Source organism: Aythya ferina, assembly GCF_964211825.1.
Source record: "Aythya ferina genome assembly, chromosome: 3".
In the NCBI taxonomy this organism is placed as follows: Eukaryota; Metazoa; Chordata; class Aves; order Anseriformes; family Anatidae; genus Aythya; species Aythya ferina.
The window spans coordinates 18,159,880-18,175,734 of record NC_140298.1 but is presented as its reverse complement, the minus strand read 5'-3'; the positions used below and the strand labels follow the sequence as shown (position 1 = coordinate 18,175,734).

The following is a 15,855-nucleotide window of genomic DNA, read 5'->3' as shown; positions in this document are numbered from 1 at the left end:
AAATGTGAGGGGGAATCCACATCTGAAACCAGCACGGGCAGCTCCTGGCAAGCTGGCAAGCACACCCTCGTGTCTGCAGGCGCAAACCCTACAGCACCACCACCCCATTGCCCTCACCCCAGCGCAGCGTGGTGCCCGCTCCCCTCACCTGCCTCCCGCGGGGCCGGGGCCGCCTCCCCCTGCCCCTCCGCCCCTCTGCCCGGCTATAAAGCCCCGGGGGCTCGGTGCCCGGCCCGGCTCAGCGCCATGGCCACGCTGCGCTTCGGGGAGCCCTTCCCGGCGGGGAGGTGGCCCCGTGAGGCGGCGGCGGGCGGCGGGGGGCCGGGGGTCCCCGGGCCGGGCTCTGCCCCCACCCCCACCCCCACCCCCGTGGCGGCGCTGCCCCGGGGGGCGGCGGAGCCGGCGGCGCAGCGTCGGAAGCGGACGAGCTTCACGGCGGCACAGCTGGAGACGCTGGAGTCGGTGTTCCAGGACACCATGTACCCCGACATCCACCTGCGGGAGAAGCTGGCCGACGCCACGCACATCCCCGAGTCCCGCATCCAGGTGAGGGGCCGCCCTGCCGCTCAGCACCACCACGCCGCCCCCCGCACCCCCAGCCCTCACCGCCGCCCTCTCTCCCCGCAGGTTTGGTTCCAGAACCGCCGGGCCAAGTCCCGCCGCCAGCGGGGGCCGCCCCGCTCGGGCTGCAGCCCCCAGCCCCCGGGCTGCCCGCAGGGGCCCTGCGCTGCCCGGCCCCCGCCGCCCGGCTGCCGCTGGCCCCCCGCCGCCTTCCCGGGGCCGCCGCCGCCGCCCGCCGGCCCCTACCCGGCCCCGCGCGGCCCCTGCGGGCGCTTCTCGCCCCTGACGGAGGCGGCCGACAGCGGAGGCTTCGCGGAGCCCGGCTCGGAGTGGGAGGAAAACGCCCTCGGTGCCTTCCGAGCCGTCTGAGCGCCTCCCCGGGTCTCCCCCCCGGCTTGCTGGGACTTAGACGCCGCCGTTGTGTTGATGGAAGAGGTGCCCTGCCCCGCCACTGTTGCACTTTATGCCGGAGTGACAGACTTCGGCTATTTATTTAAGGGAGAGAGGGGTCCGCTCCACCCGCCGACGGCAGCTTTCTGCGGATGGAACAGTTTCTGGTAGCGCCTTTCCTATTTCTCCTTCACCTTCCTCAGCCAAAAAGCTAACCCAGCCCGCTGGGGTGGGGGGTGGGTGCTGGCCTGGCGTTACTTTTTGAGAGGAAAAAAAAAAAATAAAAGTTTGTATTTTTGCTCTGTGCTGCTTGTGAGCTGGGAAGTGTGTTCATGCCTCTGGCAGGAATGGGGTTTCTTACCTCAGCAGTGCTGGAAATCCCCGTCCCAGGCAAGGTCCTGGAGCGCCAGGGCTGCAGCTCAGAACAAGAGACCTAATGGGACTGAAGGGCAATTTATGAAAAATGTCTCATCGCTGTGGTCAGTATTCACTTTACTTTACAATTACATTTTCATTGAGGGGGAAGCATAAATTTATGACCTAATTAATGAAAAAATACACCTCAAACTGTCTGCTGGCTCAGTCAGCCTCAACTCTGCCACTTTAGCCAAGATAACATGAAACTAGAAAAAAACTGCAATTGTATTTTGTGTACCCTGTAAAAGCACATTATTCACAGTCAAAGCTAAAGTGCTTTTACAGGGTTCACAAAATACTATCATAGTTTTTTTCTAGTTTAACAACTGACCCAGCACACCCAGCAGGTTTTATGAGCACCACATGAGAAGGCTGGGGGTGGGAGTCAACAGCAAGAGGATGGTTCTTTTTCCCTGAGTTAGCTGTAGATCGTGTTAGTTACTGTCAGACTAAGCCTTTGTGCCTTGCATTAGGCCTTGACACTTTTTCTCTGTTTAAATGAAAAGTGTGGTGGCTGGGGGCCTGTGTGTCTTTACCAAACAGATGGTAACACCCCAAAACACAGGAATTGGGGGCACTACTACAATGGTCTGTTACATTACAAGAGGTAAACAGCTAACTCAAGCAAAATTACTGCTTAGTATTTGGGAATACCCCTCATAAGTTTTGCGTGTATCTTTTAAAATAGCTACCCACCTTGTTCTCCAGCCCATAACATTTCATTTTCAGAAATTAACTTCCGTTGAAAAATGACCTGACACCATCTGCCAAACGTTTGCATTTTTGTGAAATATATCAACTCTCATAGGTCAATTTATTCAGTTACAAATTTCACTGAGAATAAAAGATTTATGCATTTCTCTTAATTAACAGAACAAGTTTAGCTAAATATAAACTCTGCACTAAAGTTTTGCAGTGGCACAATACCAACACAGAATACAGAAGCATCTTTAAACTATACAAAATTTTAAAATTGAAAATAATCCTGTTTACATATTCTTTATACATTAACATATAAAAGACCTCATTTAATGAGGCATCTAAAAGAATGAAAAACATCTCTACACCTATCTTTGAAAATTCATATCTGGAAACGATTCATTACACAGAAGCTTTACAAGACTATTTAAACAAACCAATACATACTTTTTACAAGATTAACATTCCAAAATTTACTCATAGGCAGGTTGTCACTTTTTATTTTTGCAGTTTACCTCACTGGTTATATTTCACTATAAAAATCTTCATATTTATATATGTTGGATATTGTTGGATAACCAGTAATCTAATTCAAAAGTTGTGCAAAACAAACAAAAAAGTTGGAAAAACTGTATGTTTAACCAGTCGTGTATATAAAATACCAACTAAAACACTTTCTTTGCCCCATGTAAAGGGAAAAAACATAACAACTGTTTCTGAAAAGTTACATTTTTATATTCCTTCATTAGACTCCTTATATAAGTTATGATAAATTAAAAGTTCCAATAAGACGCTGACTGATCTACAGATCTGCCCAACATCCCCTAGTTTGCAACTTCCGTTCACTGTCCATATCCCACTGCTGCTTCTTTAGATCAGGAACACTCAGCTTGTGCTGTCACCGTGCTAACTGAAGGGTGAAATGGCAACTCTCGGACACCTACAGGAGTGTAGCTTTAAGGAACAAAGACCTGCCATCTGCCTAACCCATGTAAGCCATTTCCTCTTCATCATTTCGAACATACCAGGAGAGCCAACGAGAAGAGGTGGGCAGAATTAATCTGAACTTTTAAAACTAAGTTCAAATTATATGAAAATACATTTTCAGGTTTATTATAATAAATGCAATTACTAAGAGATTACCAGTTAGCAAAACTATTGTATGTGGATAACAAATGGAAAAATCTAACATAACGTTGGCCAGTAATGCTGGTTTTCTTAAGAAGCAGATATATTATATTTAAAAGGGTCCTTTCTGAGAGGTTTTCTTTTCCCTTATCTTCTGGCAGTTAGGATATTTGGTGAAGCCTATGTAAAGGAAGAGGATTTTCCAGAACTACTTGCTGTACACTTAGAAAATTTTCAGTCTCTGTTGGTGTTATTAGCTGCAAAGGCATGTAAATTTCCCATCTGGCTCAGACCACTCTGAATATGTGCAACATGGATCTCCACATTATTCTGAAAACAACTACAGAGGAAAAAAGAAGAAAAAAAGGATTAAACCTCGAAGTAAAAGTCACATCTGAGTATTTCTACAAGTTACAAACATAGATTCAGATGAATGAGTGAGTACTACATACTCGTGCAACTTAATAGAGACATATGAAAGTAGCACTTGCATAAACAGCTGTAGGAAGTCAGACTTACTGACTTGGGTGTTTTAGAAATGACTGTAACATGGTTGGAGTTAATGAAACAAAAACACGGTGAGAAGATGCTAAAATACCCAAGCTAAGTACACTGAAAAGATCATCACCTTCTTAGCAGTGTTTATCAGTTGATCCGTTCCAACTTTTGACTTGCAGTGTTGATTACAGAGACGTTTCACTAATATTTGGATTTTATTTTTGCTTTTACCAAAATGAAAGTGTGCTATAAAACTTATTTTAAATTTTAAATCAAAAGGCCGTCTTACTATCTCTGCAAAAAAAAATTCATGCACACGTAGCCTCCCATTATTACACAGCAATCTGAATATGGAAAGTATAAGGAAACACTTGGCATTTAGGTAATTTTTTTTTATAATTATGTAACTCAGCAGCCATATAATTGAAAAAAGTCACGGCCACAAATTCTTGGAGACTGCAGAATACTCAGGAAAAGTATCGCCACATTCTTGCTATTTTTATAATGTTTCCTCTGTCACCTGCTTCTGACAACTGTTGAAAAATGGATACTAGATTAGATGGGCCTTTGATCTGGCAAAACACGGCTGTTCTTCTGTTTCTTCATTTAAAATACTGCTAATGGAAGCTGGTCGTAAGCTATAATTGTCTCATATACCAGCTTTTGATATGTACAGATGAGAGACTGAGTAACACTGCAAAACAAATACTGAAATTGTACTGAAAGTGATCTAAAATAACTTGTTAGTTGTCATGACTTTCTTGCTCTTTATTTTGGTTGTTGTTGTATCCATTTAACACTTTTTAAAGATCAGTTTACTTTACTGAAAACTGCTAATTTCACACTCCCTTTAAGAAGACCATTCCTATAAGTACGTTACCAGATTAAAACTCTTATCCATAATGAACATTCACCTGTAAAATACAGCATCAATTGCTCGCTGGTACAAAATGTGTAATTAGGAATTAAGTATTTAAAAAGTAATACCTGATATTTGAGGAATCTATTGAATTCTTAATGTCATTTAATGAATCTGTTAGTGATTTAAATTCAAAGGAATTCAGGTCACCTCCTTCTGCTAGACACTGCAGGAGAAGAAAAAAAAAAGTTCTAACAGTTCAGCACAAAGAAACCGACAGAGCTTTAATACTAATTGGAAACACTATTTTTACAAACATTTTACCTTAATCTGTAGCAATATTGCTGTAAGTCTAGAGATAAGATCAGTTAAATTTTCGCTTTGAACACAAAGCTGTCCTGTTGTTGAGGAATTTGCTTGCCTAACAATCTCCTGAGCCTCCTCTTCACATCTCCGCCTCAGATCTGTTGGTTGGTCTGCAGGTTGGAGGCCTTGGTCTGGAGCAAGCTGTACAGATAAAATAAAGAGAAATGAAGACTAAAGATCTCCTTTTGCATTTGGTGCATGAGTGAAGTGACAAGTCATTTCAAAGAGAGTCCACAGGTATATACCCTGCATTCTGATAAGAGAAACAGACAAAAGAGACAGAATGAAACTGATAGAGCTGCTACTAGTTTCATTTCCAGGTGAGCCCCACCCATGCCCTATTCCCAGGAAATAGATATTTTTAAAACTTCGTTTAAGCAGAAATAACAAATTCATACAGATTTCAGCAAAATCTTACCTCATAACAATACTGTTGAACTTTATGCAACACTTTATTTAAGTCTTTGTTTAGTTGTTCTAGATCTAGAACAATAGTTGCATATCTCCTCTGAAACTCAATACCTATTGGCATAGAATAGGATTTCTGTGGAAAAGACAACAGCATATTAAAATTAATGCAATACTTTACATACATACCTTTTGAACTCATCAAAAGAAATTTTCAATTTAAAAATAATACTGAGATATTTGAAATCCTAGTGTCCAACGGAAAGGTGATAACATGCAAAATCTTAAAACCTAGTAATGCGATTTGCAACTCCAAGTGACAACTGTGTAGTAACTAGCATGCTTTTATTCTCTGCAGTAAGTGCTGTGATAATCTGTGGTGCTAAATTCTACAGATGATAACTGTGACCTGACCTAGTTATTTCACCAGTAGCTGGGAATGACTTCTTCCTACTGAAAGAACTGCATGAACCTGCATGATCCTGTCAGTAAGAGGACAGTACAGGACAACATGGCCACAGCCACCTCTATTACAGGTGGGAGGTACGCTTGGCTAGTAAGTTAGTGGTCATCTGAGAATAATTCTAGTGCTACATACCTTCTGTTACAACTAACAGTTCTGCCAAGAAATAAAAGTTACTATAGCTTACATTTGGTAACAAATATTTTGGATAAGATCAATTTCATAAAACAAGCAAACAAAACCAGAATACAGTACTATTTTTCTTACATTGCTTTCACAGCATATCTTGATGTTGTTTGGGTAATATTTATGAAATTGAAACAAAATATACAACATATTGTAAGTTTCCCCTACAAATGGCCTCTTAGGTGATAAATTTGATACATTTTCACTGTTCCTCTGCCACAAGTCTGAGATACAGACACCTCATACAATCCTATAGGCATAGATTTTACAAGAGATGAAGTAAATTTCAATGTCAACAGCCTTCATCAGGAGGCTCCAGGTCAGAAGCTCCAAATCAAGCTTTTAGTTATCAGTCCTAGATTAAGTTCCCCTTTAAACTTGGCCTCTGAAATGATGCCCAGGGATTGACTAGTCTGAATACCAATGTAACAGTGCTTTAAACTCACATCATGACTTCAGGTTTCACTCAGCAACCAGGAAACCTGCATAAATTTGATATGCTTCCTCTGGCTCCGGAATATAAGTAAATAATTGTAACTTCCAGACCTTCAGTGACCAGCCCCCTCTAGAGCATACTGGCCTAATACAGGCTAGCCATGAAAGCCACAGGAAATTGTGAACTCCATATCAGAAAGAAACGGGTGAGGGCATTCTGTATTAGTGAAGACGAAAGATATTTCTCAGCACCAGCATTATTTACGATCCAAGACCAATCTAAGATATGGAAACACTGACAAACAGCTGACCTCACAGATAAAAGATGAATGGCTTTCAGTAGATGGAAACATAACATCTCTGTCATGGAGCATCTACACACTTCTCTTGGTCAACCAGCATCACCTTTACCTCATCTTCATTGCAGGTCAAGTGAAAAAATGAACCAGCCATCCTTTTTACTTGCATTCATTTCTCCAAGTGGCTATCAGAAAAGTAATTACTGTTTTGTGTACGTAACTTGTTTATAGCCTGCAACCAAGGTTAGTATAGTGATGTCAAAATGATTAACTGATAGTAAGCTGTCCTTTCCCTGCCTCATGTAAATTTGAATTTATTGTTATTGCCAGATAATAATGGACTTCATTCAGTACCACTTCTGATTTTGGTCAGTTCTCTTTACTTCTATGTTGGATCAATCACTAAAAAAAAAAGTGTCTCCAAACAACAGTGTTATTCTAACAATTTTATGAATTTTATGAAAGATTAGCAAAGTCTGACAACTGAACTGAATGAACTCAAAGGATTCCATTTTATTCACGTTCAGACATGATACTGATGTTCAAGTGGACTGGTGCTGGAAAGAGGAACATTCAAAGAAAATGCTTTTTAAGGGAGAGATAGAGTATGGTAAGCAGAACAAACGTAGATGGGATTACCAAGAGGACAAAGTATTATAGACAGGCAGGCTAAGAACATGACCCATTAGAAAGGTATCATGTCCTCTATTTTTATCAGGACAGCTTCAAATTGTGACAAAAAAAGTGTTATGATTGCTTATTTACAAAGCAAACAGCATAAGAAAGGTATCTCAAAGTCCTTATCTAGGCTATAACTGAGTTAAAATTTAATGTTTATTCCTGAATCATCGTCTTCCTTATTGCTTCTTAGAATGCTCTCTCCATTTTGCCATTTTCCTTGGTATTCTTATTCCACAATAAAGTTAAATTTATAACATAGTAGCTGAGTGGCATGTTAATATCTGGGTTCTTGTCAGAGGAAGGCTTTGAAAGTTCAGCCCTTTCTATGGATTTCTTTACCTCTGCAAAAGTACTGATATCTCAGTAGGAACAGAAATCTTTCTGGTTAAAAAAGGGGTGGTAATTTTTCAGTATCAGAGTTACATGCTGCAATAGCATGTTTTAATCTTGCTTCTTTTTGCATTTAAAATTAAATTATTATTATTAAACACAATTAAAAGACAAAATGATAATGTAATAACTGAAATACTAACAAGGTTTTGAAGATCAGCCTTGGGACAGTAGGAAACAGAATAACAGAACGTGCAAATGATCACTGAAAGGACAAAGAGGGAAATCTTACTATGATGAAGTCTTCAACATTCAAATATTTTAAATTAAGAAAATCAGCATTTTTTGGTTTAAAGAAATAAAAAGGATTCATTTTCCTCTCCACAAGCTTTAGCATTCTTTTTGTGCATTGTAGAGATACTGGCAGAATGGACGCTGGCAGACGGTTGAGACTGACACCTTTCCACATTCAAGTTGATGGATAGACATGGGTTGTAGAAGAAACGTTCTTATCATTTTGGATTTACTGACTGATGATTAAATAAAACCTAGCAAGAAAAACTGTTCTGCTGATGGTAATTACGCTGTAGCTGGTCTAGTATTGGAATATGAAATCTAGGTTAAGGGCACTCAGTGATGTATACAGAAAACCTTTAAACTGAGTTATTGTCCAGAAAGCTAAACAAATACCTACCTCCACAAAATAAAATTAAGATAAATGCCTTACTCTATAAACTGACCCCCCAAACCCTCAAAGTACATAACATACATCAATTGACACATAAAGGAAGCAAACACTATCCTGATGTTCACATTAATCTGTTTCCAAAGCATAATGCTTTCAAAGTGGAATCCTATTTGAAACAACTGACCTCTGACTTGTCTTAAAAAATAAGAATCCCACCACATTATAGAAAGCAATAAAATATATGGATTTTATATAGACTCTGTTTTAATTCTTATCTATTTGTATTAGCTGTTAAAGTATATCCTAACTTAAGAACTGAAAAGAGAAAATTCTCACCAGCTTTTCTGCTTCCGTATTCATCTCTCTTAATTGTTTGATGTGTTCCTTCTTGATCATAAGGATTTTCGATAACCTGGTCTAAAACAAAGGAGCTATTTTTAGAACAAATAGGTCCTTATGCAGTTTTGAAACAGCATACAGATTCAAGACAATAAAATGTATGTTTCTTTCATAATTTTAAAATACATTTCTCAGTTGTTCTTCAAGTGAAGATGCAGAAGTAAAAAATAATTGAAAATAAACAATGGATTTTTTTCAGAGAATTTTTAAACCTTTTCAAGTGTCCAAGACAGAAGAAAGCTAAAATTTATCAGCTGAAATTCCCTATAGGAAAACAATATATACTGTTGAGAGGCTGAAGAATCAAGACTCTTCATGGTGATACCATCACGTACTACAGCTAACGGCCTGTGTCCTACCAAGCTTTTGCTGAGTTGTAATTCTGTTCTCAGCTGTGCCCTGGACTAAGCACCAGCCCTTTATGTACGATCTTGCAGTAAAACCTTGCCAATCTCCTGTTATAGAGACTGGATCTATTTTATGGAGAACAACTCTGGTCTTTCCATTTACCTGCTTCTTTTACAGAGGGAATACCCTGTTTCTTCTGCCCTGAGAACCTAGCAAGCTGAAGAGGAAATCACTGAGACTGCTCTCAACACACATATCACTTATAAAACCATTCATATTCTCTCAGGCACATGGAAAGAAATTATAGCTCCACTACAACCAACAGCAGCTTTATTATTGATATAAAACTTGACATCTTGTCTCCGTTTAAAAATTTCAAAGGGTTTAACTGCATCCTAAAAGTGGAACATGAGACTGGGAGAAACAGGAACTTCTAGTTCAACATACATCTCCTTATATATAATTCCCATCATTGATTTTGAAGTTCAGTCTTCAGGCAGCCAGGTTTATTGCCCTCACAAATCCTAACGAAAAGCTCTTCCAGGACCTCTTTCAGCTAATTATGAATCTTCTTGAAATTTCCATGTTAAATGCATTCTTATTAGCTTCATAGCAATTTGTTCTGACCAAGCTGTTATTCAGCTTAAATACAGCCTGTCCTCTGTGTTTAGTCCCGTTTTCACAGACAGTAAAAGCAACCCTTCTCCACCACTCTCTCACTAGACTTTCACAACCCAAGCCTTTCAAGTCTACTCTCCCATAAAAAACCCCTGTTCTCTTGAACTGTTGAGGCTCTCTCTGTATCTTTTTTTTTCTATTCACTGTCATCCTTCCTTAAATGTGAGCACCAGGACATCTATACCACTATTCTAAATGACATTTTTACCAGCATCAATACTCTCTGCCACAAATACTTTGCCAGATGCATCTTATGAACTGATGACAAGCTATGGCCAGACACACAGAACAATACTGCGTAGATAACTCTTCCAATTCCAGACATTCACTTCTGTCCTTGCAGGAAACTGAAAATGATGAACAATACATACAGAAAATGCAGGAAAAGAGTTTTTAAATTGTTGCTTTTGAGCTGGATTCTCTCTTTGATCTAGTCCACTATCACACAAATGCTCATGTTGGCAAAAAAACACCTGGGAGGAAGGAAGATTGTACACCATCTGACACTGCTGCCAGGAAGTTCCTCACCAAGCTACACTGTCAGCACCACCTAACAACTAACACATGTAGACCTCTCTCCTTGACGAAGTCTGTGAGTTCCTAGCTTAGTGCAGGCTATATTACCTTGTAGGTTTTGGGACAGGTATGTGGTGCTGCACTTCTATTTTGATGCCCAGATATATTCAAGGATATAGGCCCTAGTTCTCCAGTTGCATTTTATGTTATCCACCCTGCATTTTATGTTATATTTCATCCCACTCCCAGAAAATATTCCAGTGGTCAAGATAATTAAATTATTTCTACAAGATACTGACCTTCCACCATTTTATGTCTACTAACTTTCTCCCATTGGTATATTTTTATTAAACAGAATTGCATTTTCATTTGCCAGTATACTTTAATTCAGGTCAGTCTGAATTTTCTTCTAGCCCAGCAGTTCCATTTTCAGTATAACTCATCCTGTTTACTGTTATATAGTCCTCATTAATTTCAAAGAGCAGTTTTAGTACACACGTTAAAAGACATGAAGGAACAACCCAAACAGTATGCTTACATTTGTACTTGTATATTCTTTTGACTACAAAATGAAATATGAAGACAACAAGCATTTCAATGTCTGCAATAACTTCATATGGAATATTTCCAAAGTTTTCACAAGCAGAAAGACAAAATTCCAGCATCCACTCTTAGTTTTTTCTTGCTGGCTTTTAAGATGAAAAGATACTTATTTTCTCCATAGCAATCTGAAAGACTAATCAGCTTTTTTGATTGTGTTGTATTCCCTCTACTGGACATGCAGCAGCATTGCAAACGATATTTTTTTTTTGTCTTCACTTGCTTTCTTCCCAATATTAATTTAAGCTTTTCCCAAACAATACAAACAAACATCAACAAATAAACAATAAGCAAAAAACAAACAAACAAAAACAAAACAAAAGAACAAAAACCTAAAACTGCAGCTGAACACTTGGAAAAAACATCCTCTAACTTTAGTGTTGACTAGAAGTTCAGACTTTGCTAAAAAGACCACGCAGTATAGTCAAATATCAAAGAATATATATTGCATGCAAGGATAAAAGACTTTTTTAAAAAAATGGTTACATCTATTACTTGTTTCTTGATGACTTTATTCTCAGTCACAATACATACAAGCCAGGTAGATGATGTCAGTTGCTCTTTCCTTATGCATCAATGCTGTAACCCCGTTGTAGAAGACCACCAGATTTGTTCTGGCATTTTTTGCCCTTAGTGAAGCCATGTGGTCTATCACCAATCACCTCCTTATTTTCTGTATGCCGTAGCATAGTTTCCAGAAGAACCAGCTCCAGGTGAGACTGACTGGCTCATAGTTCCCTTGGTCTTCCTTTTTTCCCCTTTTAAAAATTGGGGTTATGTTTCCCCTGCCACAATTTCACAAGTATGATGGACAGGGGCATAGCAACTTCATCTGCAAGTTCCCTCAGGACCCACAGATGCATCTTATCCAGTCCCACAGACCTGAGGCACATTTAGGTTTCTTAGATGGTCTCAAACCTGATCTTCTCCTACAGCGGGTGGTTCTTCATTCTCCCAGTCCATGTCTTTGACTTTTGCAACTTGGGCAGTGTGTCTAGAGCACTTGCTGATGAAGACTGAGGCAAAAATATCGTCAGGAGCCTGTATCCTGTCATTCCAACACTCCTGTCATAGGAGCCATCCCACCACATCTCTGGAATGCCAGTAAGATTACAGACCTCAAGGCAAGTCCCACAGTCTAAGTAGCTGAACCCCTGGCTGTGGCACCAGCCCTGTAACCATTTGTTGATTCGCCAGATTTGACTGGTCCTTTCAAATCCTTTCCCTTTGACCAGGAGGACTGATGGAAAAACTACCTGTGCTTCAGTCCCTTAATGCTGTTACCAGGGCTCTGGTCCTTGATACTTCTCCTGGTTGTATCACTGGTGCCCACATAAAACAACAGCAGTGGATAATAGTCAGTGGGCTGGACAACGCTTGGCAGCCTCTTGGTGACATTGCTAATACAAGCCCCCATTAAGCAACACGCCTCTCTAAAGAATGTATCTGGTCAGCAGATGGGTGCCTCTGTGCCTCTCAGAAGAGATTTGCCTACTTCCATCATCCATTGCCTTTTCTTAGTTGTGCTGGTTGTTATTGGAGCTGAGCAACAGCTCGGTTTGCTCCCGCATCTCTCCTGATGTGGTCTTTCCTCTTCAGCCTCCAGTGATGAAGTGGTTCTGCAACGGCACCTCAGGGTTTGGGGAAAACCCCTTCCTCTTGCTGGTCCTTGTCATTGCAATTTTTCATTCTTTTGTGTTACTGGCCCCCCTCCTTTGTGCACGTGCTGGTGGATTTTTTTGTTTGGCTGTGGGTTCACTGGAGACTGTGCTTGGAACCAGCCATCTAACTCCTTCCTCAGCCTCCCAGATGTTATGCAGCCTTCTCACTGCCTCCTGCAGCTCAGCCGCCTGCTAGGAGGTCCTCCCCCTGCTCACACCTTTTGCAGGCCGCAGGAGTCGAGGCACTTCCTGCAGTCTGAGGTCTTCACTGCAGCTTCTCCCTTCAGCAACTGTCTGCGTGGAGGCGCGGGCCACCTCTGGGGTAAATGGTGCAGACCCCCCACGTGGGACAGCAACCTTGGCTCTAAGATTTGGCCTTGAGACTTGGGCAGAACGAGTACTCTTGACCAGGTCCCTGGGTGCTGGGTTACATGCACTTCGAGTCCCCTCCTCAGCCCGTGGGTTGCACTCCTTCATGATACACTCTCCCTGCACACCCACCACACACAGACACCCCACACCGTGTTTGTAGTGCTCCCTAAGGGCCCCCTTTTGTACACGTAGGGGGTGGCTGCCATTGTTCCTGGCCTTGCCCAAGTACCACCAATCTCTCTCATGAGATCTGCTGGTTCCTGGCAGGTCTTGGTGCTCTCCTGGGAGAAAAAAGAACTATAGCATATTCAGGGAATAAAGTGGTTCCTTTCTTCTCCAAGGCAGGTAGGGCACATTACCTAACACTGGATACAATATTATACAATATATGATAAAGCAACAGGGGCAAATGTTCTTTGCACAATGCAAGAATATTTTAAATGAAAAAAGTCTTTAACATAGTACAAAGTTTGCAGGTAGAAATAATATAATTTTTTCAGACCAACTGGTAGAGCTAAGAATACACTTTCGGAGTCAAAAGGCCATCCTGGGGTCTAAATTACAAGTAGCACATTTCAAAGCTTATGAACAAGTGAGAACAATTAAAAAAAAAAAGGAAGAAACTCAGAAGAGGCATTAATAATATCTTCTTAAAATTTCATTTTGGTATCACAATATCACCACCTCATAAACCAACAGAAGGTCATTTAACTGCAGAAGAATTAGAATAAACACAAAAAGGACAATACATGACAGAAGTAAGAGCTGCAGTTAACACTTACCACTTGAATGAGGAATTCTACTGGAAAGCCACCTAGTGTTTCACTATCTGTGCCAGAAATTTTGTTTTTCCATGAAGACTGTCCTAATAAAGGATCACTATCCTATTAAAAAAAAAGAAGATTTCAGTAAATCTCTCTAAAAATAAGCTATTAAATGAAATTATCTTAATGAACAACACCAGAAAATTAAAAACTGTACAAGGTAACAGCTGTACCATGTATCAGAAAGTATTTTACCAGTTAATATTATAAATTACATGAAATAAGTAGCTTACTGTAATTGGAGACTGGAGTGAAGGTGTATAATGCAATCGGGGAGGGGTCATAAAGAACCTAGACGGCCGTTGTTTCTGTCCAAAGGCAGCGATTGGCATCGTTTCATGGGGCTCATTACTCTGTATGACAGGAAAAGGAAAGACATACTTCAGGTGCTAGGCTAATTAAAAACATACCTTATGGTATACATATTTTATTTCTGGAATCTGGACTAACTATGCACATCCATACTCCAAACCCAAGAAACATTGAAAGATTGAAAGAGTAACATTTTGCATTTGGGCTAGCAAGAGCTTCAAAACCATATTGCACTGCTAGAGTTAGCATCACATCAAAAACAAACCAACCCTTGCAAGAGTATTTCCAAAAATCCTATTGGCAAGTTGCAGACATAGCATGACTGAACACAAGTTCACCAAAGGCTCCAAACTCTCATCATAACAAAGACTAGATCTCAGACAAGTTAGCTGTCCCTTAGTAGATTGAATGCTACACAAGATTCTAAAGAATATGGTGCCATCTAAAAATTTTGCAGTCTAGGTCAGAACATTCAGCAGGAACAATCCATGGAGCTCATAAATTGGTACAAAAGCACGAGAGCTAGGAAGTAACTACAATTTGTTTGACCAAAATAGTGTCCTCACCGTTAGTTTCATTACCATAGAAGCTTGAAAATTAGACTCAATCAACTCATAATACTTGCTTCCAACTACACAAGCCTTAACTCATTTTGTCAAATTACAAAGGGTCAAGTTTCCACAAACATTTTCTACAAATCCTGCCTGGATCCCACAGCAGAATTTTCTTTGGGATCTTACACTAATCGTTATACTTCTTCATACTCAACTCAGGCTGTAACACTAGCTCTAGTAAGTTATTCCAGTCTGAACAGTTATGTTTGTATTATAGAAGGTTATCCTGTTCTATAAAATCATGAGCAGTATGAGCTCATTCTCCTGGAAATTCCCATGCATCTGGTACGCTAGTTTCTGTTTTATGACAATACAACCTGGATGTAATATTTTTAATTTTATTCTTTTGGATTAAAGGATAGAATTGTAGGCTGCTTTCTTTCATTAGAACTATTTTAAGAATGTGTTGTTAATACTTACAAGAACTTCATAATCTGGGACTGTCTGTGTTCCGAGACCTGCCCTGTCGAAAGTAACTCTGTATGTAGCGTTAAGAGTGTCCACGGCGTCTATTTGTCCTGTGAACAGTCCGTCATGGACACCTCGCAACCGTGCTAAAAAGATACATATAAATAAATAAAAAACAAAAACACCACAACACACAAATATTATAATATCATGATGCAAAAAATAGACAATGTATCTTTTGCAAGTAACCCTGGCATTGTCCAATACATATGCATTTATATTAGAAACAAAAAGCGAAACAGACTAGATTGAAATGAAAAATATCATAAACCCTGAAAAAGAATTGTATGCACTAGAAATACTACCTAATTTTTGTCAAATTTAGTCTTGCAAGTCGAATATTTCTCAAATCTACTCCTTAGCACTACATTTACATCTATGTAGAACAGTATTTAAAACCCGAACCTTCTGACAGTCAGATTCTGCAGGCAAAAATCAATTTCTGAGTGACTTTGTATACCATTTCTATTTGATGTCTTCCACTGATAACTGCATATTTAGAGAAAGACAATGATGAACACAGCTCAAGGATTCATCTCTAGGAGAGTAAGGAGTTACAGTATGCCTGCTCATCAGCAAGAATTAAGGACAGTGATGCTGAAGAAGTCAGAAGGGAATGAACAGAAATGGCCTGAGTGGGAGAAACCATGCTCAA

General features: G+C 40.3%; 2 protein-coding genes across 4 annotated transcripts in view; one reads left to right on the top strand and one right to left on the bottom strand.

Moving 5' to 3' along the window:
• Positions 1-246: 246 nt before the first annotated feature.
• On the top strand, positions 247-2,300 carry MIXL1 (Mix paired-like homeobox; the record flags this gene model as incomplete). Its single annotated transcript, XM_084515360.1, has 2 exons — positions 247-546; positions 628-2,300. 2 exons carry the CDS (start codon positions 247-249, stop codon positions 928-930), a joined length of 603 nt encoding a protein of 200 aa, XP_084371486.1. The 3' UTR covers positions 931-2,300.
• Positions 2,143-15,855, bottom strand: part of LIN9 (lin-9 DREAM MuvB core complex component) — a 39,442-nt gene continuing 25,729 nt past the window's right edge. For all 3 annotated transcript variants that reach the window (XM_084515357.1, XM_084515358.1, XM_084515359.1), the window contains 8 exons: positions 15,153-15,286; positions 14,040-14,159; positions 13,765-13,866; positions 8,745-8,825; positions 5,337-5,462; positions 4,877-5,059; positions 4,681-4,778; positions 2,143-3,535 (listed from right to left, as the gene is read on the bottom strand). In XM_084515357.1, coding sequence (XP_084371483.1) covers positions 3,430-3,535; positions 4,681-4,778; positions 4,877-5,059; positions 5,337-5,462; positions 8,745-8,825; positions 13,765-13,866; positions 14,040-14,159; positions 15,153-15,286 — 950 coding nt within the window. In that variant the 3' untranslated portion in view covers positions 2,143-3,429. The remainder of the gene's footprint in view (positions 3,536-4,680; positions 4,779-4,876; positions 5,060-5,336; positions 5,463-8,744; positions 8,826-13,764; positions 13,867-14,039; positions 14,160-15,152; positions 15,287-15,855) is intronic.